Consider the following 26,518-nt stretch of genomic DNA (forward strand, 5'->3'; position numbering starts at 1 on the left):
CTTCCCTTATACTTGGGGACTTTAACATCCCAATCAACAACCTCAACTGCCCTGATGACTCCCGTCTGCTCTCTGTAACCTCCTCAATTGGCCTTACACAGTGGTCTACCTCAGCAACTCATACAGCAGGAAACACTCTTGACACCCTCAACTTACCAATCTCGCAGAAACCTCCACTGCTTTGACCTCCAGCTATTCACCACCAAACTCCAAACTCTCCTTTTACCCATCTCAAATCTCACCTGCCCAACTAGACATCATGGCACCTCCTACATTTAAATGCAGTAAGCGCTCCCAATTACAACCCTGCCACACCAAGCGGACCCGATACCTCCACAAATGTTCCAGAAGTTCTGACCGCTGCTGGAGAAAATCTCACTCTGCGTCTCCACTATAAAGTTATGCTGCGCTCCTACAGTTTGGCTCTTTCCTCTGCAAAAGTAAACTTCTTCAACACCCTCATAAGCACACTGTCCCGCCAACCCTAAATGCCTATTTCACACTTTTAATGCTCTTCTTCGCCCTGCTGCTCCTCCATCTCCTACCACCTTGTCCGCAACAAACGTTGCAACTTGCTTCACAGAGAAGATTTCTACTATCAGGCAAGAGATCTCCAATCACTCTCCCTCCCCAACCAATACTTCCCCTAACCCCACTCCCTCCACTGTTCTATGCTCATTAGCACCCGTTACAGCGGGAGAGGTTTCTGCTCTGCTCCGGTCCTCCCGCCCCATCACCTGCTCCCTCGATCTTATTTCCTTGTATCTCATACGCACTCTGTCTCCTTCTCTTGATCTACCACTAAAATTTTCACTCTCTCCCTTTCCTCTGGCACATTTCATACACCTTTCAAACATGCAACTGTAACTTTGATTCTGAAAAAAACATAACCTTGACCCCAACTCCCCATCCAACTACCGCCCTATTTTACCACTATAATTTGCCTCCAGGATCCTTGAAAGAGTAGTGTATGCGAGATTGACAGACTTCCTCTAATCCAATTCTCTGCTTGACCCGCCTCAGTCTGGATTCCGCACTCGTTACTCTGCTAATCGCTGCTAAGTCTTGCGACCACTACTCCAAACTAATTCTCCTTGATCTTTCTGCTGCCTTTGACACTGTTGATCATCAACAGCTTATTTTCATTCTCCGAAATCTCGATCTATGCGATACTGCTCTCTCCTGGTGCTCCTCCTACCTCACCCAGCGCGCTTCCTTTGTTTCATTCTCTGACTCTGACTCTTCTCCCCAACTCCTCTCTGTTGGTGTTCCCCAAGGTTCTGTCCTTGGTCCCTTACTGTTCTCTATCTATACTGCCTCACTTGGTGAACTCAGAAGCTTTTTGACTTCCATTATCATTTATATGTGGATGACACGCAAATCTACCTGTCCTCTCCTGATCTCTCTCCGCCCATCTTGACTTGTGTCTCTGACTACCTTTCCGCGATTTACAACTGGATGGCTGCTCACTTCCTTAAACTCAACCTGTCCAAAATAGAACTTCTGGTCTTTCCTCCCTCAAGTGTTGCTACTCCTGTGTCTGTCTCCCTCCAAATCAATGGCGTTACCATCACTTCTACCTTGCAGACTCGCTGCCTAGGTGTCCTCTTTGACTCCGACCTCTTTTTCACCCCTCATGTCCAGTCGATCGCCAAATCCTGCCGCTTCCATCTCAAAAACATAGCTCGTTTCCAGCCTCTATTTAACAGCTACGGTGCTGGTCTATGCCATTGTTCTCTCTCGCCTTTACTACTGTAATCCCCTTCTTAGTGGTCGTACGTGTTCCCAGCTTACACCATTGCAATCTATAATGAATGCAGCAGCGAGGCTCATCTTTCTGTCCGCCCACGCCTCTTATGCCTCCACCCTCTGTCAGTAGCTTGGCTCAATTTAAGATTCTGGTGCTTGCTTACAAGTCTCTACACAATGCTGCTCCAACCTACCTATCCTCCCTAATACACAAGTCTGTCCTGTATAGGCCTACGTCTATCCTCTGTCCGTACTCCCACATCTGATGCTCACCTCCAAGACTTCTCCAGGGCTGCACCTTTTCTGTGGAACTCCCTTCCCTTCTCCACTGAACATTCACCCAATCTTCATTCCTTCAAAAAATCATTAAAAACTTACTTCTCCAGGAAAGCATGTCAATTAAACTGTCGACAGCTTTTCATCACCGCACCCTGACTCCTCTCAGGTCAAAAATAACCTACTGAGCCCTCATTGAATACTTTCTAGCAATCTACTTTGATACTCATACTTTTACCATTTGTGTCACTATACCCCACTCCCTCAAGCATGTAAGATCATTGAGCAGGGCCCTCAATCCCTCTGTTCCCTCTGCGTCCAACTTGTCTAGTTACAAATACGTGTCTGTTAGTCCACCCATTGTACAGCACTACTGAACTTGCTGGCGCTATATAAATAAAATAATAATAACAACAATAATAATAATAATAGACAGTTATGTAAATACTGGCTTTTCTATGAAAAGGCAGAGTTTACATTAAAGTGCATTAAAAAGCCTGCAGGGACAGGATATAGACAACATAACAAATACATTAAGCTGTAGTTGTTCTAGTGACTATAGTGTCCCTTTAAATTTTAAATTCACTTTGAGTTTTCACTTTAGAGAATAACCCTGTTGACCTAAAACTCAAGTACAGTGACAGATGTATTTCATGTATTTCAGGAAATAATCCTGTTTAGACTACAAAATGATGCTAAGGGGTAATATATTCACCATTAGTTTGTTTTTCTGGACTAACCAGTATACTGACTGGCACAGAACACACCCTGGTAACGCCTACCAAATTATTTTCCAAATGATCTATTGTCCCAAGCAGAATAAATTGCAATCTATTTAATTGCTTAGTTCCTGGCACCCTACATTACAATACTAATATGTACGGTAGCAGTGTGATGAGTTGGCATACTGGGTCCCTTTTCTAGATCTTGTTCCGTCATTAGAGGATTCTATCACTCTGTTCAATCTCTAAAAACAAGGTGAGCACATAATATTTTGTCAGGCATTTACTAGAAGGGTATCCAGAGTTACCCTTGAAAGTAAACTAGATTCGAGTCCTCAAGAAGTTCTAGACTCTGTTGCCATAGCACCAGTCAATGTGCAAATGGTGAAGCGTGCAAACATGAAATAATGTATTATGTTAAAAAATCACCAAGGCTTAGATGTCTGTCACAGGGCCCTTTATAGAAACCTCATTCTCCATGGGTCTGCAGGTCATTTTTAATTTCATTCTTGTTGGATTTGGTCCAGTGGCTGCAGCCTGTAGGAAGGGTGCTGGATGTAGTGCAGCTGAGTGGACTATGGATACACCGAGAGCACACAGCTAGTTACATGGCTCAGTGAATACACCCAGTTATAAGTTAAAAAAATATATTTATGTTTGTTCATCTATTACTAATCTGCACACGGTGCACACCCAATACAGGGGTCCTCAAACTTCGCCCCCCCCCCCCCCCGATGTTGCTGAACTACAACTCCCATGATTCTTTGGCTATCTATGTAATTCAAAGAATCATAGGAGTTGTAGTTCAGCAACATCTGGGGGGGGGGCGGAGTTTGAGGACCCCTGTTCCAATATATACAAAGTTTAGGAGCCCATAATGTCTATCAGTATGCAACCCATTGTTATTAAAGGAATCACTACAGCGCTTGCAGTGCTTACAGTGCTCGGAGTGTTCTTTAACCCCTACTGCTTTATCCTTCTGTATAGTAATATACTATGATGTCCATGGCTGGCTCAGCCTCAGTCCGCCTCCTGATAGGCTGCAGCGTATGTCAGTCTCAGTCTGATAAGTCCCTGCCTGGCTTGGAGAGGGAGGGAGAGTTGGCCAATCACTTGCAGACTGGACTTCATACTGCCTGTGACTATTGGTGTAGTGTGTGCAGGATGCTGACGTCACGGGGAAGTTAAAGTGTTGCTGGTGCCTTGTAAGTGTTGCAGTGTGTGAGCTGCCAGACAGGGAAGGTGAGTGTTTGCTATAATTCCATGGAATGCATGCTGTATTATCCTTGGGGTTTATTATTATTAGGGGGCTGTTTGCTCTCTAATGGCACATGATGATTAGGATATAGATAGCCAGTGTGGGAGACATTGCTTGCTCTCTGTACTTTAGGTTTTAGCTTAAGCCTGTGTGTCTTTGAGCCTGTGTGTCTTTTACCCTGCAATAGCTGTGACCATTACCACTGCTGCTGTTTATGTACATGGTATTTCAGAAATCTTCAGGGGTTAAAATAGACTGTTTGTTTCTCTATGTACCTTCGGTGGGAGTCCATAACAACAGCTGACTCCATTTCCCTGACTCCTTTCTGGTGGTATGTTGCACAGGGGTGGTTGGTTACATTGCTATGTGATTTCCTTACATGAAAGGGAGGGGGGGTCGATGTGTGTTTGTTTTTTTTTTGTTTTTTATTTTGTGGGTTTTGCACGTTGCAACACAAACTACCCAATCCTCTGACTCTTCTGGCAGTACGCATCCTTAAAAGATCTGTCAACAGCTGCGGTCAGAGATTAATAATCTAAAATAAAGTTTTTAGTATGTACCGGTGATCCATAATCTAAAATATATATATATATATATATATATATATATATTTAGGCCATCTTTTTGCTTTGTACGTTATTATTTTTTACATTGTATTAATCTCCTAATGAGTATCTAGACCCCTCCGACCTGTCTTGCCATGTGTCAGATCCCCCATTCCCATAGTTGTCATGGCCAGTAGCTGAGCCCCTATCAGTTGGCACTGTGAAGGTGGCAGACACTGCAGTAAATTTTGCAGATAGCGGATACTTAGTAACTGCTGTGCTTTGCTCTGCAGGATGTAGACTGTATATTATCTCTTTGTGTCAGCAGAACTAGGAATTCCTGTGGCTAGGTCTCTTCTAACATAGCCCTTTCCTCAAACAGTGCAAGCCTTGTCTTTTCACTTAGCATGTGCATTGCAGCAGGTAAAGTGGGGAGTTGTGTATGTATAGTAGTTGACCGAAACCTTTAACGTTTTTGCCACTTCATATTAATTAAATCTGCAGTGCAGGATTTTTGTGAGTACCAGCTTTCTGCAGAATACTTAAATACTCTCCCCATGAAGGGGTTCAGGCTGACCCACGTTATAAGTTTAGGGGGTAGGGGGTAAGGATGGATCAGATGATGATCTCTGCATTATGGGTCAATTTTTGAAAAATGTTGAATGGTTTTTCTCTTGCCACTGTTGTATAAACTTTTTGAGTTATCACTTAAAGAATGCTGTTTCGAAATACTTTCAAGTGTATGGGGAACAAAAATAGTCAGATCGTGAAGCATTTTGTAGTTATTGTATTTAAGCAAGTTTTTGTTATATATAAATAAGTAAAAATATATTATTTTTACACGTATTTCTATAAAATATTCTAAACGGACTTGTCTTTCAAAGATTTATAATGTTCTGTTCTATTAAATATGTATATTATGAGCTTTAAAATGTATAAATGGAAGTAATTCACTTCTCTTTAACCTGAAACCAGGTACCTCGTCCTTGGTACCCTGGGAATCATTTTTAAAAGCTGTCTTTGCACCTGACTTCATAGGAAGATAAATTCAAGTGTTTGTTTTTCCTATTCATTAGCGATGTGCACCCAGGATTGTAATGTAACTTGCTAAATCTTTTAAAGGAAAACGCAAAGCACCATAACTGCTACAGCATGTTGTGGTTGGAGTGTTCCTTTTAAAAGATATATTTTTAAAAGTAAACTGAACTTCCCTGGGAAAAGGTGAACACCGGTTATAGATGACTTTAATTGCTGTAAGTGACCACCTTTCAGCCAAGTGGGGTATATGGCCATCTGTGAAATAAACTGTCTGTGCTTGTTTGCCTGTCTGTGGCAATGCATTACATACCATTGCCTGTGTATACCTATATAATAATGGGTCCGAATCTAGCCCTCAAGGCCCCCCAATGGTGTAGATTATAGCAATATATAGATATGTGATAACACAGAAAATCGTGCATACATTCCAGTGGCTAAAAGTAGCAAATTCAAGCTAGCTCATTATCACATACACATATTCTAAATTTAACTGTTCTTAATGTCTGAGAGTAACCAGTAGAAACAAACATAGGGTTTGGCAAAACATGATTCAACTTTGGGCCCTTGAACAAGCCCCTTTATCGAAAGCTAAAGGGACTGTTTGGTCTGTATAGTGCAGGGTTGCCCAAAAGGTAGCTCCCCAGATGTTTTAAAACTCCAGCTTTCATGATGCTTTGTCATTCTAAAGCATCATGGGAGTTTGAGTTCTTACATCTCGGGATCTACCTTTTGGGCACCCCTAATATAGTCGTAGATCATCTTATAATTCTTTTTGCATGTGAAATCCCAAGGTTCTAACAGATGGTTACTGGCCCACAGTGCTTTAGAATCATTTTAGAGATCTGCTCTACATTCCAAATAATCTTTATCTGTTTTTTTATTTATTTTTTGTTTTTTTTAGGAAGAAGATGCCATGGTGCAAGTTTTCCCTCTTGCCCACATTTAAATTCTTTTCTCAATCCCTAATTATCAAAGTAGAAGTAAATCACAAGTTAATTGCTTAACTGCTTACTTCCTGACTTTCTACATTTTTATACTTTGGTTGTACATTGCTTCCATACTGTGTCAATGTTTCAGATCTTTTTCTGGAAGATTCTTTGTGTTCTCTGAGATCATTTGAAGATTCCAGTACTCCAAAATTTTGTCACACTGGGTACTTAATGGGGAGCACTTCTATCTGTTCATTCTTCACAGTCAAGGGGGGCGCAGACTATTTTGTAGGCCTCTCCTTGAAGCGGTGGCCACTATCCCCTCTAAGCGAAATTTATTTGTTAACATCAGGAAAATCTAGAGATTGCTGTCATGGCTCCTGTCACTGAGCAAATGGATGAGTGTGCAAGTAATGGGGTAGCTCATCATGTTCTAGAAAGCCACCAAGTCTTGGATGTGGAGCACAGCCCACTAATGGCAACACCTGGTTTTGTGGGGCCTAAAGAAACTCAGCTAATTGGCTTAGGATCCCGTGCAAATACCAAAGGTGTACAGGAGGAGGATTCCTTGCTGGAAAATGGAAGCCAGAGCACAGAAGGTGATGACCACACCGTGGACCCAGCTTCTGAAATAGTAGCCCCCCTTAAAGAGACCTCATTCTCCATAGGTCTGCAGGTCCTCTTTCCTTTTCTCCTTGCTGGATTTGGCACTGTGGCAGCTGGAATGGTTCTGGATATAGTGCAGGTGAGTGGAAGTAATCTATTGCTTTAAGCTCTTAAGCTTCGTGGCACCGTGTGATAATACTGAGAAAACACTGCTTGTTTAAGCAGTAATGGCAGCAGAACTGTTTCTTGGTATAACTGGTATTAACAGCTGAACTCTGTTCCTGTGCGTCAAACTTGTCTGGTTGTAATTACGTTTGTTTACATATTTTTTTTTTTTTTTTTTTTTTATATATTCTATCTATATCTCTATCATTGTAAGGGGTGTGATCTAAAAACAACCAGGTGTGTATGTAAGTTGTCTGCCATAGCTTTTAGTCTGCCATAGCTTTCTAGTGAAGAATTATTTATTCTTTTTTTTAATGTCATTTATTAAGAGTTCATGGGAGGCCTTTGAAGCAAAATAAACTGGCATTTGGTATACAATAACTGGTATTTGCCTACCTCAGGTTTCATTTAGGCACGTTTACGAGCTTAGAACACACACATACACACTCACATGTTCTTGGCACAAATGTTGTGATTTTGTTCACAGACCACAAAGGGCAGTTCACCGCTAGTATGGACCATGTAGGTAGTACCAGCTCCGGAAGCATGGAAGTTATTGTGGCATGCAAACTGTCATCTGAGAAAGCTTAAGTATAGACCTCCATGGGTGCCATCTTGGTAGTTTTGGGCCTACAGGTCTGTTTCAGGAAAGTCTCATTATCATGGGGTCCAGAGCCCATATCTGAGCTTTACTTTTTAAAAAATTTTCCCTATCTATTATGAAGTAAATAGGACCACAAACCAGGACTGTAGGTGGCCGATTTTTCAACAGAAATACCGCCAGATTCTGCCATTCAGAACAGAGCTAAGATCACGTGCGTCACACACACACTATGTTTGCATCTACTAAAAAAACAGAACATTTACATACAGTGTGTATGTATATTTAGCGGGTGTGTATTATTTTTTTTTTTTTTTTTTTTTTGTAATTTAAAAAAAAAAAAGTGTTTCCTGTCTGCGGGAATCCAAGCATTATTAAACACTTGGAGGGCTCCCATTTATTCCTTAAACCTGGCATGCTTGTACAAGATGGCGCCCATAAGCTGTTACAGTGCACTCCAACCGACTGCAGTTCAGTTAGGGGGAGATATTTCCACACGCACATACTGCATCATTCACAATCACAGCTGTAGCCCACTAGTTGGGATCTGCTGATTGTGTCTGTACGACCACAACTAGTAAGCTAAAAGAAACGTGGAGCTGTAGTTTTCTATTTAACGTACGTTGTCAACAAGTTATTTCAGAAGTAAACCGCCTCATTCTACATAACCAAAATTTTATGCTGAATAGCTTTCAATAATGGATTCCATTAATCCAAAGTTAAAGGGTTACTCCAAGCACCACAACCACTTCAGCAATCAGGTGACTCTCTCTGCCAACAAATGGCAACTGCATCGTGCTTCTGTACACATCACCTGTCTGCATGGACCAAAGTAAAAGGGGCAAACCATTGTAAATAGTAGTAGTGGTTTTAAAGCTTGGAGTAATTCTTTAATTGAACGTGTCTGCTGAGATGGCATGCAGTTTTTCATAGCAATAAAATAAATACAAAGTTCTGAAAGACCTTTTTGTTAATACCATTTTTCTGTAAATATATGTATACCCTGATTCTTACAGAATTTTTTTATTTATTTTTTAGTTTAAATAGACTTGATTTAAATCTACAAGAAATATATAATGGTGAGAGCACTCAATACATGCAGTTAAATTGTTACCAGTACTGTCTTTAGTGTATATCTAGAACAAGATATAAAAAAGAAATATATAGGGTAATATTGTCATATATGTATATATTGACCAGAAATTACTGGTTAAACTCGCATGCTTCTGAGTCACTTATACAAGCTGACTCAGACTATGAACTTGTAATGGAGATGAAAAAGCCTTTTAGACAGGACGTCTTGTAGTTGATATTGATGAGTCTTCCCTGGATGTAGACTTTACAATTATTCCAGGATACAGGATCAAAGTAAAACTTATTTATTTGATACAAAATCAAAAAATATTAAAACTCAAATACAAATTAAAAATTGTCCATAAAATATACCACTACGCGTTTCGGCAAGGAAGCCTTTCTCAAGTGGTGCTATCTGTCTATCTCCAATGTTTCCATTTATATTATGAAAGGTTTGGCGCTCTTTTTCGCAATGTCCGGGTTCTTTTACTTCCGCATTTGTCGTCATCGGTCGTCCGACGTGTTCCGCACGTCATGACGTCATTTCGGCAGCTGTATACCGGAAGTATAGCGGGCACCATTTTGGAATGTCCTTACATTGTATAACTTGCCAGTGCTTGGTAAAAATCAATCGTTTGGACATAAATGTAAATATAAACCCGTAATAAAAACTTCTAAAGGGGGGAATAGAGGAAAGATGTTATTAGGTTAGAAGAAAAAAAGCCATAAGATATATGTAACAAATTATATATATATATATATATATATATATATTTAATCTCCTTTAAATAAATATCCCAAAATGGTTAAAAAGAAATTAAAAGCTCCAAAATAAAATTTTAAATATTATCATATATAGTAATTCACCTCAAAATCCACATACAAACCATATGGAGACAAAGTTTCCATGTTAAAAATCCATTTCATTTCAGTTTTATTGAGGAGGTTTTCTATATCCCCTCCAGTGTACTTTAACTGCTTCTATTCCCATAAATTCAATACCCTGTGTGTTGCCACCATGGTCTTCTAAAAAATGTTTTGACACATTATGTAGGGTATATTTCCTAATGATATTATAGATATGCTCCCTGATTCGTATTTTAAGTGGTCTCAATGTTCTACCAATATATTGATATCCACAGGGGCAGGTAATCATATAAATTACATTTTCATCTCCATTACAAGTTCATAGTCTGAGTCAGCTTGTATAAGTGACTCAGAAGCATGTGAGTTTAACCAGTAATTTCTGGTCAATATATACATGTATGACAATATTACCCTATATTTCTTTTTTAAATCTTCTAGATATACACTAAAGACAGTACTGGTAACAATTTAACTGCATGTATTGAGTTCTCTCACCATTATATATTTCTTGTGCACTTTAAATTTGTGTGGTTAAGTGATTCACACCAGGTGATGGTAGCACCAAATTTTGCTCTTTTTCCCAAACTTTAGTTTTTTATTGATTTAAATCCAGTTCATACTGCTAGAAAGGTAGGTGTATGTATGCCTTATACCTTGTTCCATGGTCAATCTAGGTAAACTGATATTAAAGGCATACTCCACACACAAAGCAACAAGCTTGCTGACATTTTTGAGTCTGTCATATTTGTCACCAATTCCTAACGTGCTGACTTCAGCATCTTTTAAAAACTAAATTCTGTGGAGTGTTCTTTTAGGAGTAACTACTCTTGGCAGTGACTTTCCAGATAAGCTGTTCCTGATCTGTACCTTCCTTTTAACTGCCCTACCCTCCTCCTCATTCTAGAATACTATCCCTTGGAAGAAATCTGAGCCTTCTTCTAAATTGCAGGAGATGACTGGGCAGTAGGCTCTGTCAGTTTAGAAACAGACTGAAATAACCTTTGTAATGCAAGGCACTATTCGTGAAAGGTTGCGTTTCTCGCTATACGTTTATGAACCATGCAGTTTTATCTTGGCAGTGGACATTTTACCCTAGTATATAACAATATACCAGGCTTGAGTTTACAAATTGTGGTTTATTGTTTTATTTATTTTTTTCTTCTTCCCTCTATTTTAGTTGGTTATTTAGAGTGGACATCTTCCATAGTGCACTAGAAGTTTTCTCTGTGGTTATTGAAACCTTCAAAAGGTGAAGGCTCAAACAAGCCATATTTGCAAAAAAATTTATAAAAAAAGTCCCAATTTATCAAATTATTACATAGTTACATAGCTGAAAAGAGACTTGCGTCCAAGTTCAGCCTTCCTCACACTTGTGTTTTTTTTTTAGTTGATCCAAAAGAAGGCAAAAAACCCCAGTTTGAAGCATTTCCAATTTTGCAACAAACTAGGAAAAAAAAATTCCTTCTTGACCCCAGAATGGCAGTCAGATTTATCCTTGGATCAAGAAGCTATTACCCTACATTGAAAAAATTATATCCTTAAATATTCGTTTTTTTATTTATTTATTTTTCAAGTATGCATCTTGTTGCTGTTGTGAACATCTGTATGGACTCTGATAAAACCACTTCTTCAGGCAGAGAATTCCACATCCTTATTGTTCTTTCAGTAAAAAAAAAACTTTCCTTTGCCTTTTAGACTAAATAATAATTATTTATTTTTGACCTTGTGTTCTATGTAAAGTCCGGTTTGTGAAAAGATTTCCACACAATGGTTTGTATTGGCCACGAATGTATGTTATAATTTCCCCTCTCAGACGACCTTTTCTAAACTAAAGAGGCTTAAATTTGTTAGATTATTTATATAGCGCTGTACAATGGGTGGACTAACAGACACGTATTTTGTAACCAGACAAGTTGGACGCAGAGGAACAGACGGGTTGAGGACCCTGCTCAATGAGCTTACATCTTAGAGGGAGTGGGGACGGTTGCCTTCATTTTTGGAGTGCTTCCAGTGACAGGGCTGTCTGAAATCTTAGGTGACTTGCGAATAACAATTTATGCAACTAAAATGTAATGTACAACGAGACTAATGTAGTTTATTGACTTTTTTTTTTTTTTTTAAAACCATTTAAGACCATTCTGACGTACTATGCCACCCTGCACAATTTGGGCTTAAACAAAGTTACGGCAGCATGATACGTCATTGCGTTCAGCAGACACTGGCAATTTAAGCCTTGCTCGACAATCCTGATTTGTGGGACAACCGTTTGTGTGTGTTTTCTCCCTCTCCCGATAATTTTTATTTATTTTGTCTTATTTTCATATATAAGTATTTGATGTAAAATGAAAGCAATGTTTCTCCTGAACAAAATGAGACGCGAGATATATATATATATATATATATATATATATATATATATATATATATATATATATATATAATTTTTTTTTTTTTTTTTTTTTTTTTTGGGGCCATGAAAATCTGGTTAAAAAAAAAAAAAAAAAAATATGCCCTTTACCTGTGTCTATCTAAACTAACTGATAAACTTGACCCCACTCTTCAGTGTCCTGCAATGGACAGTGACGGCACTGGCTATAATGTGTATTGCACAAAAATTTGTAGTTTACAAATTGTCCCTGCTCTACCACCATTTCAATCAGTGGGTTAGGGCAATATATTGCTGGAAATCTAATGGCTGCACCTACAGTGGAGTACACAAAATGTTAAAAACAAACTATATGGAGAATCTTAATCAAACACCCACAAACCCATGTCCGAGCTATGTTGGATTATGTTACAGTAAACCTGGACAGGCAGCTTGGACTGGATCTTCATGCGTCAGTCTGACTTATTGGAAACATTCGTCTGTAACCATGGGAGACGTTATTCCTCTTAGTGGCCTTTTAACACTTTAAGGCTCTAGACTGCACAATGTCCTGTATTTCAGCCCTGGAATGTGCTATGCACACAATCACATGGCCATTCTTATAGTTTGTTTGGAAGCTATTCCTATCCTATAATTGGATGTTACTGACAGGACAACATTGTGGCAGTTCTTTGGGCAAGCAATTTTCCCGACTGACCCTTTTTAATTGTAATTCTACCTCCTTTTAGAAGACCTTTTTATGCTTCGATCACAAGTCAGCTGATACCCTACTCTAAAAGCAGCAAAAGCCCAAAATAGCCATTGCAAACTGTAAATGACAAGTAGCATGAAATAAAGATTTTTCATTTTGTTTAGTGTTGACCTTTTTTCCAACTTTCAATTTAAAACGTGACTAACCTGTTTTTCTTAGAGGGGTCTCATCCAGGTCCTAAAGTTAGTAAGGTTTACTATAGAAAGTACAAGTTTTTGGTACACTTGAATGGGTCACGTGGTTAATTTTTTTTTTTACATCTGCATGGAATAAGTGTGAGTAATAACACAATATACTGTATTTTATTCTGCTACCTGACAAAGTAAGGTTAAGAACTGGTCTAGTTGTTTTCAATTTAAGATTATTTTTGGAAGTTTGTGGCTTCACTGGTTGTCTGTGTACGTTTTCAGGAAGAAGGGATTTAGCCAAACTCTTTAATTTCCTTGTGGTTGAACTTCTCTTCCTTGGCTTCTTGCCTTCACCCTTCTGCCAGGGAAGGGGTGAGGGGAACTCCGTAATCTAGGCCTTACTGTTTTCTCTGGGTGTCTGCTTTTATCAAACTGAACACCCTTTTGAAAGCAAATGCCTTCTAACAAAATGACACCCATAGTGAGATTATTTTTTTTTTTTAATGCATTGACTTTTAACACTTGGGTTGCCCTTGTAACTGAAAATGGTTGGAGCAAGGGCATCTCATTTATTGGGTCCTAGTCACAGCCATAAGAAGTTAATTGATGAAGCAGCACTGCTTACCACATTTCAGTTAAAGCTGTTTGTAATGTTGAAAACGTCTAATGAAGGGGTTTTCCTGAAGATCAAGAGCTCTATATCGAGGCAAAAGTAGGTGCTATTCTTTAAAGGATATCATGGCTCACAGGGCTTTCTCTACACTATTTTGTGTGTATGTGTTTTACCTGGAATCCAGTGCTGGGCAAGTTCACAGCGCTACCTTCTACGCTCTGTCATTGTTTAGGTCCAATTAAATGATTCTCGTACAGAAGGTTTTGATTGTACCACTACTATGTACGTTCTCTGAGGCAGGAAGGGGAGGGTATTTATAATTTAATACATCAATACAGAGAGGTAGGATGGACTGCTCAGAGTAAACTTCCACACGCAGACCCACTGCACAGAATTGACATTTGGCCCCCAGAACACAAGTGCAAGTATCCCTGTATGTTCAAGCAGAAATACTGCACATACTGACTTCTATTGCCATGTAAGTTAACGGTACTGTTGTCAGCCCGTCCTTACAAGCTCGCTGTCTTGGTGTTCTCTTTGATTCTGGCCTCGCCCTTACATCTCTTGTCAAGTCTGTTGCCCCATCTTATCGATTCCACCTTTAAAAACATTGCCTGTGTCCACCCCTTTCTTAAAGGACCACTACAGTCCCAGGAAAACAAACCTGTTTTCCTGGCACTATAGGCAGGGCCGGTGCAAGGATTTTTGCCGCCCTGGGCAAAAGTAAAGTGCAAAGAAATGCATTGTGTGAATCTGTGTTTGTATGTGTAAGGGCTGTAAGGTGTGTTTCTGTGTATGTACGGGACGCAGTGTGTGTGTGTGTGTGCGTCTGTAAGGGGTGCATTAAGTGTGTGTAAGGAATGCTCTGTGTGTAAGGGTTGCATTGCTTGTGTGTGTCTGTGTAATGCATTGTGTTTTTCTGTGTGTAAGGGGTGCATTGTGTGTGATGGATGTCACTCTCTCCCCCCTCTCCCTCCCTTGTCACTCTCTTCTCCAGCCGCGCCCCCCCCCCCCCCCCCCCCCTGTCAATTTGGCTTCTGGTCTCTAAAATAAACTTTCTAGAGCAGAGGTCAACAACCTATGGCACTCAAAGTGCATTTGCATGTACTCAAGGCTGCCAGAGCCAAACAGTCTCTGGCCTATTGGGAGTCCAAGTGGGACTTCAGATATCGGCTAGTGCAAACTGAGCGGTGACTGTAGGTAGTAAGGGATAACCCTCAATTTAAACTTTGCAGCACTTGGTTTTCTGAGATCACTTGCTCTATCTCTCAGCACAAGAATCCACACTGAAGTAGAGCAGCTCCCGCCCTTTACCTGTACCTGGCCACTGTCCACAGTGGACTACAGGGAAGCCACTCATACTGCCAGATATACACAGAGCTGCCCCACATATACACACTCTACCAATCATACAATGTGACATATCATCCACACACACTTCACAATTAGCCCGCATACATAGTCCACATTCATAGGTATCATACACAATACCACAAACTAATTTATTAACCTATACAATATAACAGCCCACACACGCACAAATACAATGCTGCAAAGCAACTGCAGCACCCATACACAATATAAGCAATATACATCCCCCTCAATTTAAAAAAAAAAAAAAAAAAAATTCTGACTGGCACACCAAGGGACTTCAAGATCTTGTTTTGGCGCAATACTACAAAAAGGTTGCCTACACCTGTTCTAGAGGTTCCTTTTTTATAGAGGAAATGTCTAAAGGATTTCAATAATGTTCAAGTGAACACTCTCTCTGGATTATTCACCTGAGTGGGAATTGCGGGGGAAATTTTAAAGTGAATTTCAAACTTCAGGCCACAGTAGCTGAACTGGGAACAGCTGATTTAAATGTTTCCAGTCCAGCTATTTTAGCGCTTTAAATTTGAGGTTCATTTTAATTCCCCACAATTCTTAAGTGAATAACACTGCATTTTTAGCCCATGCACTAGATCCCATCCAAGGCACTGTAGATTTTTATTTATATATTTTTTTTCATTACTTGATGCTATGTGATAAAAACCAGGACTATTGCTCCAAAAAAAAAAAATGCTTCTAACAAAATTTTTCCTCTCCATGTAATCTACACGTGTGTATGATGAAAGACGGATTGAAACTAGAGTGCCATTTGAATTCATGGTTCTCTGTTTTTCTCTTTCTTGCTCCAGCATTGGGATGTCTTCACAGAAGTAACAGAAGTTTTTATCCTTGTGCCAGCTCTGCTTGGGTTGAAGGGTAACCTGGAAATGACACTGGCATCTCGTCTCTCTACTGCCGTGAGTCCCTCAAAATGTCATGCTAACTAATGTCACGTGAAGAATAACATGCCTGTGATAACTCCTTTTAAAACAAACTTATTTTAGATGTGCTGCGTGACCTTCTCTATAGAGCAGCGGCATAGCTTTCTTTCTAATTTCCAGTCTTACAAGTTTTTAATCACTCTCCCTATTTGACAATGACATTTTTGTTTCTATACTGCTGTCAATTTGCCTGTGACATGGCATGTTTATTTTAACTTTTTTTTTATTTTTTTTTAAGCTTTGCAAGGTATGTGGGATTTTTTGTTGTTGTTGTTGTTCTCTGCTTCCTGTTTGTGTTGGTATCTTAAACTTTTGTAAAACTTATGACTAATTAATTGAATATTTTGGTTCTTGTTCTCCAGGCATTGTTGAGCAACAATTTCCATGATCCTTGGTTAGGCTATGGCTTGGGGAGGGAATCTGGCCGATCTTTCTGCCGGTAGAGTGCTATATCCACACTTTCCACCATCAAAGGAATTGGATAAATCGTAGTGTAGTGAGATTTTCTACCTTTATGTCACACGCAGCAGCAGAAGAGTAACAGTACTCCGTATTCAATTTTTATTTTATTTTTTTACTTCTGGTGGTTTTTACACTACACACGGTGTGTGTGTGTGTGTGTAGTGTTTGATAGGTTACCAAAGGGTTTCCATGCTGTGGATTGATATAGGTTTTTTAAATTTTTTTTAATACTTTTGTTTTGATTAGTGGGCCTTTTATTTAAGCTAAGATGTTCCAGATGCTCGACCATGGACATGCATAGCATCTGCTGTCAACATACTCTCATGCTGACACTAGACAGCAAGTAGATAGCCACAGGTAAGTTAAACTATCGAATCTGTCTCCTTGGCCAGTAGTAGGCATGGAAAGTGTGTGATCTAAATGGGGCCTTGCAAATGAAATGAGACATTTGCAGGGCTGCAGAGGCCGCATCTATGCTCCAAAGTAACATAAGACTTATGTCTGTCTTCTGTCCTTACTCCCACCTCTGATGCTCGCCTTCAAGACTCGAGGGCTGCACCGTTCCTGTGGAACTCACTTCCCTCCTCCGTTAGATGCTCACCCAGTCTCCACTCCTTCAACAAATAATTAAAAACCCACTTCTTCATAAAGGCACATCAAACTGTTAATAGCTCCCGACTGATTCCTCTCTTGCAACTGTCATTAATCTAATATTATCCTTACCTTTTTGTGTCACTTTACCCCACTCCCTCTAGCATGTAAGCTCATTGAGCAGGGCTCTAAACCCCTCTGTTCCTGTGTGTCCAACTTGTCTGGTTACAACTACATGTCTGTTCGTCCACCCATTGTAAAGCGCTGCGGAATTTGTTGGCGCTATGTAAATGGTAACATAATAATATGAATTTATTTTGGTGCCTGGAATGTATCTTACCACGTTTAGTGTGTGTTTTCATTGGGCAAACCACTGTTACAATGCTAAACATGAACCATTATGTTTACGATCCACATACCTGTTCAAAATATTGAACACCTCTTATAAAATGCCAGAAATTCCCAAAAAACCTGTACAAAACGAATGCACTCTGCACTGATCCATGTTCCCTTATCATTTAAAGGGACACTATAGTCCCCAAAACCACTCAAATTTAATGTAGTGGTTCAGGTGTCTATATCCTGTCCCTGCAGGCCTTTTAATCTAAACATTGCTTTTTTCAGAAAAAAGGCAGTGTTTACATTGGTACCCAGTAACACAGATTGCCACTAGAAGTGCTGCACACTGTGCAGGAAAGGCATTCATTGTCTCCATGCAGAGGAGGAGCTGAACATTCCTTATAGAGATGCATTGGCGCAGCGTTGGAGAAAAGGTGAATAAAACATTTTTAAAGCGAGGCACAGGGGTTCTGGACATCTATACAGCCATACCAGGACTATATGGTGTACATGTTCTCGTGCCCCTCCCCCCCCCCTTCCCCCCCCCCCCCGCCAAAAAAATCCAAACAATTAGTATTTCAGATAGACTCTTTATGAAATACTCATCCCAGTCAATTGTTCTACAGGGACTGCTTTGTCTCTGTATATTTTCTCCGCCTGAATTTCTTTGACTCTGGGCGGAGTCTAAGTGTCAATCCCGAGAGCAGTCACCAGTGATGGCTGCAGGTAATTGGCTCTGTCTAGAGTATCCTGCACAAATGCAGAGTTTCATTTGTCCACGCTATTTCCAATTTCTCCACTTCGTGATCCGTCGTTCTAATGCATACCCAGCTGGGAAAGTTAGTGATACTTGGAAAGTGTCTGATTTCTTTCTAGTAATCTACAATTACACTATAACTTACTAACATGACCATTTATTGTCTTTCTTTCACAGTAGAATACAAAGGCTAAGTGGTGTTTTTACCTTAACTTCCCTTAACTTATTTTAATTTACTTTACAGGCAAATATTGGGCAAATGGAAACTTCCAAAGAAAAATGGGCAATGATTATTGGCAACATGGCATTGATACAGGTAGGTAATACAAACATTCATTGTAGCAGGAGTGTGTGTGTGTGTATTTGTAATACAATTGATTTCAATTTGTTATGTTTAAAAGATCGTTTTGCCTTGCCTTTTTGTGCAACACATTTTCTAGTAGTCTCTGATCCTTCTCAAGTTCATGATTTGACACATTGTGTGATTTTTTCATGGTTATACATTTTTAAGCTTTTCTGAAACTCTTTGCTGCTTTGGTCTCCTTTCTGATCTGCAGTAAATCAGCATTTTTCAAAACCGTATAAAATAAATTTAACATTTAAGTGACGGCAGACGGGCTTTCACTGTTCTTGCAGTGGACTTTATTTTGCCATGAAATTAAAACCCAACGAGAGAGATGTCTCCTTCTATAAATTACCTGTAATAAAAAGTAACTCCCTGCAGTTTGCAGCGGGTGACTGGCAATGACCAGCATTCCTTACTATAATGCTCTGTGGTGGCTTGCTTAGTTTAAATGCTGTGTATCTTGAAATTAATTGTGGGTTTGAGTATTTTTGTTTTCTTTTCTGCAAGTGATGTTTTTAAATAAATATAAAGTGTGTGTGTGTGTGTGTGTGTGTGTGTGTGATATAATCCAAAAGAATGAGACCAATCACTGGCTTTAGAAAACAGTGAATTTAAATGTTAAGCAAAAAAATCAACGTTTCGACCGTCAAGCGGTCTTTATCAAGATGCCTGGACAATGCACACACAAGCAATATATAGCATAACATAAGTTAAACTTACCCTATCACCAAGTGAACCCTATTAGTGGTGATAGGGTAAGTTTAACTTGTTATGCTATATATTGCTTGTGTGTGCATTGTCCAGGCATCTTGATAAAGACCGCTTGACGGTCGAAACGTTGATTTTTTTGCTTAACATTTAATTCACTGTTTTCTAAAACCAGTGAGTGGTCTCATTCTTTTGGATTGTATACATGCACTGAGAAGCACCTTGGTCGGAGATTGTTTACAGCATTGGTGGGAAGAGTGCCAGAGATTCTGTATTATTATTATTATTATTATTATATATATAATATTATTATTTATTCATTTTTCTCCTGATGTTATGCATGGTTGCCCATTCCTTTTATTGTACATTACCACTCGTTAAGATAATGGCAAACAAAATTTTGCCTAGAAATATATATCTGTAAACGATCTCCAGCTCATATTGTGGCCATATGTGTAACTACTTCCAGTAATTTTTCAGTTACTTTGTCCCCAAGAGAGCAATCATTCTCCAAGGAGAATAAGTCTCTGCTATGTAGCATTTCTCTCTCTCAGCATGGAGACGGCTCATTTATACCGGGAGCTAACGTCTTCCACTCCTTTCTCCTATTCTTATTTAATTTTTTGAAAGCTAAAGTTTCAAGGTAAATACACAATCTTTCCTGTTATTGACTTGGTCCTTATCTAATAAGGTAGTTAATTCAAAGGAACAATGTACTTGCTATAACAACTTGAGCTTATTGAAGTTGTTGGTGTCTAGTAGTCTACCCCCACCCCACAACTTGACTACATCCCCAAAATGTTGTATTTTAATAATTAGACTTGGAAGCTTAGGTTGTAGACCTCTGTGTAGGAGAGCTGTGACTGGTACTTCCTGGTTCTCATGTCCAGGCATACTGGCCTATTATTCAGGGTTATATTGATCCAAGGAAAGATTTGACTGGGATCTAGGGTCAATGGGATTTTTTTTCTCAGTTTGTTTCAAAGTTTGAAAGCGCCTCAAATTAGGATTTATGCCTTCTTTTGGATCAACAGCAGAAACAGATGTGATGCTGAACTTGGACACAAGACTCTTCTAAGCCTATGTTCCAATGTAAGATCCATTAGGGCAAAACTGGATAACTTTCAAATAAAAATGCAAGAGGTAGAAAAGTGAAAGACAAATGTAACGCTATAGTTACCAGTACAATTACAGCTTAGTCTGTTCTGGTGAGTATAATCATTACCTTCAGGCTTTTTGCAGTAAACGGTCTTTGCAGCGAAAATGCAGTGTTTACGTTACAGCCTAGTGATAAATCCACTAGTCACTCCTCAGAGGTGTTTCCTGTGCAGCACTACAATTCAGTGTCTCCATCCTCTGCATGGAGACACTAAACTTTCCTCATAGAGATGCATTGATTGGCCAGGGCTGTGTTTGGTTTGTGCTGGCTCTGCCCCTGATCTGCCAATCATATGGGAAAGTTGTGATTGGCTGAGAACAACACTTCTGATTATGTCAGCCAAGGAGGCAGATCAGGGGCAGAGCCAGTAGCCGCAGACTGTGGGGGAGGGGGTTGGGATAGTAAGATTTTACTATATTTAGTGGTGGGAGAGGGGCTAGATGGTGCTTCTAACACTGCAGGGTCAGAATTTGTGAACATGTTTGTGTTTCTGACCCTATAGGGTTATTTAATGTAAGATATGAGCTGCAAATGAAATTGTTGGTCTATGTTTTAAACCTGCTAAGATTGGAATCAATCTCTCGAAGATGTGCGTACTCTTGTTTTATTCCTCATGGTTGTCTTAATCTTCACACTTTCAGGTCCAAGCTACAGTTGTTGGATTCTTGGCTTCCATAGCAGCAGTTATTTTTGGCTGGATCCCAGATGGAATCTTCCGCATTGATCATGCTGTCTTGTTGTGCGCAAGTAGCGTTTCCACTGCATTCATAGCTTCTTTGATTCTTGGTGAGAAACTCTAATGTAATTTTTTTTTTTTTTTTTTGAAATGTGGTTTTTTTTTTTCTATTTATTTGTTTGTTTCCATTGCGGAGATGGTGTATTTACATAGAAAATATGGCTATGTCCTTAATGATCTTCTCTCTGTTTCTGACAGGACTGGTGATGATCGGTGTGATTATTGGTTCGAAGAAGTTGGGCATCAACCCAGATAATGTAGCAACGCCTATCGCTGCAAGTTTAGGAGACCTGGTTACTCTGGCATTGCTTTCTGGAATCAGCTGGGGACTCTACAAGGAGATGAGTAAGTGGCTGAACCACGACAAAATGTCCTACTAGATAGTCTGTGTTTCTTAAAAATAGGCGATTTTATTCTGTGCTCTATAACTAAGAACATTATCTTTCGCACTGTCCACTTGACTTGGTGTAAGTAAAAAAAATGTTGCAACACAAAATGAGTTGAGGGACCCATCTTGTGTGAACTTGGTCTAAATCAAGGGTAGGCAACCTTTTGGCACTCCACATGTTGTGGACTAAATCACCTTTAAAGGAACACTATAGTCACCTAAATTACTTCAGCTAAATAAAGCAATTTTAGTGTATAGATCATTCCCCTGCAATTTCACTGCTCAATTCACTGTCATTTAGGAGTTGAATCACTTTGTTTCTGTTTATGCAGCCATAGCCACACCTCCCCTGGCTATGATTGCCAGAGCCTGCATGAAAAAAACACTGGTTTCACTTTCAAACAGATGTAATTTACCTTAAATAATTGTATCTCAATCTCTAAATTGAACTTTAATCACATACAGGAGGCTCTTGCAGGGTCTAGCAAGCTATTAACATAGCAGGGGATAAGAAAATCTTAATTAAACAGAACTTGCAATAAAGAGAGCCTAAATAGGGCTCTCTTTACAGGAAGTGTTTATGGAAGGGGGTGAGAAACAGGAGCTGGGGACTGCCGAGGTGAGACTGATAAGAGTGAGATGAGGGTATTTATTGGTTAAAGGGAAACTCCAGTGCCAGGAAAACTATCCGTTTTCCTGGCACTGGAGGGTCCCTCTCCCTCCCACCCCCCAATCCCTGGTTACTGAAGGGGTGAAAACCCCTTCAGTCACTTACCTCAGGCAGCGACATGTCCCACGTCGCTGCCTGCTCCTCCCCCGCCGCTCCACCTTCTTCCTCCGTCAGCCGAGACTGATCCCGCCCACAGGCCGAGGAGTCATTCTAGATGAGGTTGCTGCCAGAGACTTGCCAAACAAACTTAACAAGTATATAACTTATATGATGCATATCGATAACTGGCTAAGGGAAAGCATCAGAAACAAACCTAGAAGAAATAGCACTTTTCTCGCTCCCCACTTCTCCAACTCTGTTGTTCACAAACCCCCTATTGTAGCTGCTGAACCTGAACCTATGCAGTTGAGTTAGGTCATCTGAAGCAGAAAGACAATTCAGGAGGGTTTGTGTATGTATTGTGGCAAGAAGGGACATATAAGGGTAAATTGCCCGATTCGTCCGGAAAACACTCGCAACAAAATACCATTCTGGGACCAGCCTTAGGTGTTGTGTATATGTCCCCCACTATGCCTCTTTCAATACTACTTTTTTCTGTTACACAACCTTGAGGTTAATTGCATAGCCCAATTAGACTCGGGAGCAGCAGAAAGCTTTATTGATGCACACTTTGTGTCCACACACAATACCTCTAAGGGAGAGGTCAACACCTTTTTGGCCGTTGAGTCCATAGATGGTAGACCTCTTAGGAATACGCTTATTACCCATGAGACCTTGCCTGTTTTATTGCAAGTAGGGGCCTTGCATAAGGAACAAATCACTTTTCAGGTTATCTCCTCACCCTCTTGTCCCATTATACTTGGTTTTCCATGGCTAATCAAATATGATCCACGTGTAGATTGGAGGAAAGGGGAGATACTAAAAGTTTACGATAATATTCCCGATCACCAATTTGACACATAAGACGGTTTAAGGTACATTATGGCCAAAAGAGGCCATTAAGGCCTTTGAACAATTCAAGGCTTTGTTTGTTTCAGCACCTATACTTGCTGATTCTGATTCCAGCAGATCTTTCATATTAGAAGTGGATGCCTCTGAAACCAGGGCTGGTGCTATACTGTCCCAGAGAGAAAGTCATGACAAAAATCTGCACCCATGTGGCTTCTTTCCTAAAAAGCTATCCCCAGCGGTAAGAAATTATGACATATGTAACAGAGCTATTGGCCATCATATTGGCACTTGAAGAGTGGAGACATCTAGTGGATGGATCCAAAGACTGATCATAAAAAACTGGAATATACAGGGGAGGCTACAAGAATGTCATCCAGACAGGCTAGATGCTCTTGGTTTCTTTCTCATTTAAATTCTATCATCACTTATAGGCCTGGTACTAGGAACATAAAGGCTGATGCTTTATCTAGACAGTATGACACAGAGGAGGAACAGGAGCAAGAGAACACTCCTATTATTCCTCCTGAATGTATTTTGGTGTCCACGCCTCTTTTTGGTGTCATAAACGCGGCTCAACCTCAGACACCTAGCAATAAACCTTCAGGTCTTCTGTTTGTTTCTGGAACTGAAAGAAGGTCGATTTGTTGCTGTTTCATAATAACGTTACAGCTGGGCATCCAGGTACATGCAAAACCATTTCGGTAACCTGAAAGTCCTGGTGGCCCTCTCTTCAGTTTGATGTGATCACTTATGTTAATACTTGCCAGATTTGTGCTGTCTCTAAGTTTCCACACAAATTGAAATGTGGGTTGTTACAACTGCTGCCTGTGCCTCTCATTCCATGGTCTCATATAGCCGTGGAGTTGCCTATCTCAAAGGGATATAACACTGTACTCATGGTCATAGATCGATTTCTCCAAAATGGCCCATTTTGTCCCGCTTAAAAACATTACCTTCATCATAAGACCTTGCTCAGATTTTTATTAAGGAAATTGTGAGGTTACATGGGATTCCTCAAAACATTGTTTCGGACAGAGGTTCACTTCTCAATTCTGGAAATCTGTTTGTAAGGAATTGTGTATTGACCTGTCGTTTTCTTCATCTTATCATGCCCAAACAATGGGGCTGCTGAAAGGGCAAATCAGTCTCTGAAAGTATTTCTACTTTGTTTTGTTAACGTTTCCCAGGATAATTGTGTTGTATAATTCTTCTCTCACCACCAATACTTCCAATTGGTATCCTTTTGAGAGAAATCCACTCTGCGTTGTGTATTAATAGTGAATGTAATATCCCTGTGTCACCTCTTCCAAGAACTAACATATATCTTTATCCCCTTGTCCAGATAAATATATGACTAGCACTACTAAGGTATTCTACCCGATATTACAAATACACAGCCAACACCATAGTTCTTACCAGAGAGAAATCTTTACTTAGAATCTGCCCAGTTAAATATTACAGAAGAATGTTGGTTATAGTATTACAGAGTTACAATACATTCATAACACTCCTACATTCCATCTATCTAATAATATCTGCTACATTGTGTATGTGCTGTGAGATGTTGGGTGCAGCGTGTGTCTTACCAACCTAGTCTAATGTGATGTCAGTATCTTCTATTTTTAAAGGAATTGGTTCCCATGTTGTAAATGGCAAATTCCTCAGCTCAATTGATATGTAAATGTGATTTACTTTCACAAGGCCCAACGTGTTGTCTATCCTGTTATTTTATTTAAGTGTGAACTCTCCCAGCCATCCCTTTGCCTCTAACCTAAGGTGTGTTTTCCTAGATAGACTCCTTTGAAGACCAGTTGATATGTAAATGTGATCGGTGCCTTTCAGGTGCTGTATCTTTCCAATTATCTAAACAGAAACTCCCTTTGAAGATAATTCCCGATCTCCCATACACACAGACTTAATCAAGCACATATTAAACAGATCTATAATCATAATATTTTCCCCCAACAAATTGGGTTGACCTCCTGCCCTGGGCGGAATTTGCCCGGAACAACACTACGCATGACTCTTCCAAACGTAATCCTTTTTATGTTGTATATGGTCTCCACCCTACTGTATTACCTTCTGTGTTCTGATACAGATATCCCCACTCAGGATGAGCATCTGACCTCTATGAGGAAAACATGGGATCTAGTTCATTCTTCCTTAGCTGGCGCTTTTCCCCCCCTTTTTTTTTTTTTTTTCTTTCTGATAAGCGACATAGTGCTGCACCTTCTTATCAAGTAGGAGACAAGGTTTGGCTATCCATTAGACACATTAGACTCCGGGTACCCTCTATGAAGTTCGCTCCTAGATACATTGGTCCTTTTCCGTAGGATCAATCCGGTGTCTTATGTCCTTGACCTCCCTGCCAACCTTCGAATACCCCGTACTTTTCATGTTTCTTTATTAATAGATACACTACTGCTTCTGCGCCTCCCTTGGTGCCCAGTACCCTGTTAAGCATGGTCCTGCCGGCCTGTCTATGTGTATATTTATGAAATTATTTGTGTAATTATGTATATGGACATATGTATATTTCTCATATATATATATATATATATATATATATATATATGTATGTATGTATGTATATATGTATGTATATATATTCAAAATACAGTTAGAATAAAATTATATATATTTTTTTTTTTTTTTTTAATATTAATGTGTGTGTATATAGTAATAAAAACAAATACTTTGTATATATCTTGTGCATAATGTCATACTTATTATATATAGATATAATATATGTATATATCGCCTAATATTTTTTGGGGGGGAGGGGGGGGGGGGGGGAGATGGTGTATTGGTTAAATTTATTTTTTTATTTTAAAAAAGCCGCTCTGCCTGTTTGCAGAGTAAAAAATTTTTTTTTTTTAAATATCAGACGCACCTGGTACGTCTGCAGTCACTAAGGGTTTAAAATAGGTTGTTTTTTTTTTTGTTTTTTTGTGTACCCCATGTGATTTTTGAGTTTATTTTAAGACACCATATTGTGATCACTATTTCCCAAGTGCTTTTCTACTTTAATGTTGATCAGAAGGTCAACATTGTTTGTTCTAACCAGATCCAGAGAAGCGTCCTTTTTAGTTGATGCTTGTACCATTTGCGACATTTAACAGGTTCAAAAACCGGATTCCCTTTGCTGAACTAGTTCCTCTATCCCAATTTTATGTTGGCGGTAAAGTAAGGTCACCAATAATTAACATGTTGCCCAATTTGATATAACAAATTCCTCATCAATATTAACATTAGGTGGTTTATAACCCATCCCAACCAATAAAGGGCTTCCATTGTTTTGACCCAAGCAGATATCTACCCATAAAGCTTCCACACTCTCTTTATAACATTCCACTTGGTTAAGATTTGGCTTTAACCTATGGTTGACATA

General features: G+C 39.5%; 1 protein-coding gene across 1 annotated transcript in view; it reads left to right on the forward strand.

Annotated features, from left to right (window-relative positions):
* Window positions 1-3,867: 3,867 nt before the first annotated feature.
* Window positions 3,868-26,518, forward strand: part of SLC41A1 (solute carrier family 41 member 1) — a 29,984-nt gene continuing 7,333 nt past the window's right edge. The window contains exons 1-6 of the mRNA XM_063451295.1: window positions 3,868-3,989; window positions 6,490-7,262; window positions 15,889-15,996; window positions 18,414-18,485; window positions 21,024-21,168; window positions 21,317-21,463. Coding sequence (XP_063307365.1) covers window positions 6,891-7,262; window positions 15,889-15,996; window positions 18,414-18,485; window positions 21,024-21,168; window positions 21,317-21,463 — 844 coding nt within the window. The 5' untranslated portion in view covers window positions 3,868-3,989; window positions 6,490-6,890. The remainder of the gene's footprint in view (window positions 3,990-6,489; window positions 7,263-15,888; window positions 15,997-18,413; window positions 18,486-21,023; window positions 21,169-21,316; window positions 21,464-26,518) is intronic.

Source organism: Pelobates fuscus, chromosome 1 (genome assembly GCF_036172605.1).
Source record: "Pelobates fuscus isolate aPelFus1 chromosome 1, aPelFus1.pri, whole genome shotgun sequence".
Taxonomy (NCBI): Eukaryota; Metazoa; Chordata; class Amphibia; order Anura; family Pelobatidae; genus Pelobates; species Pelobates fuscus.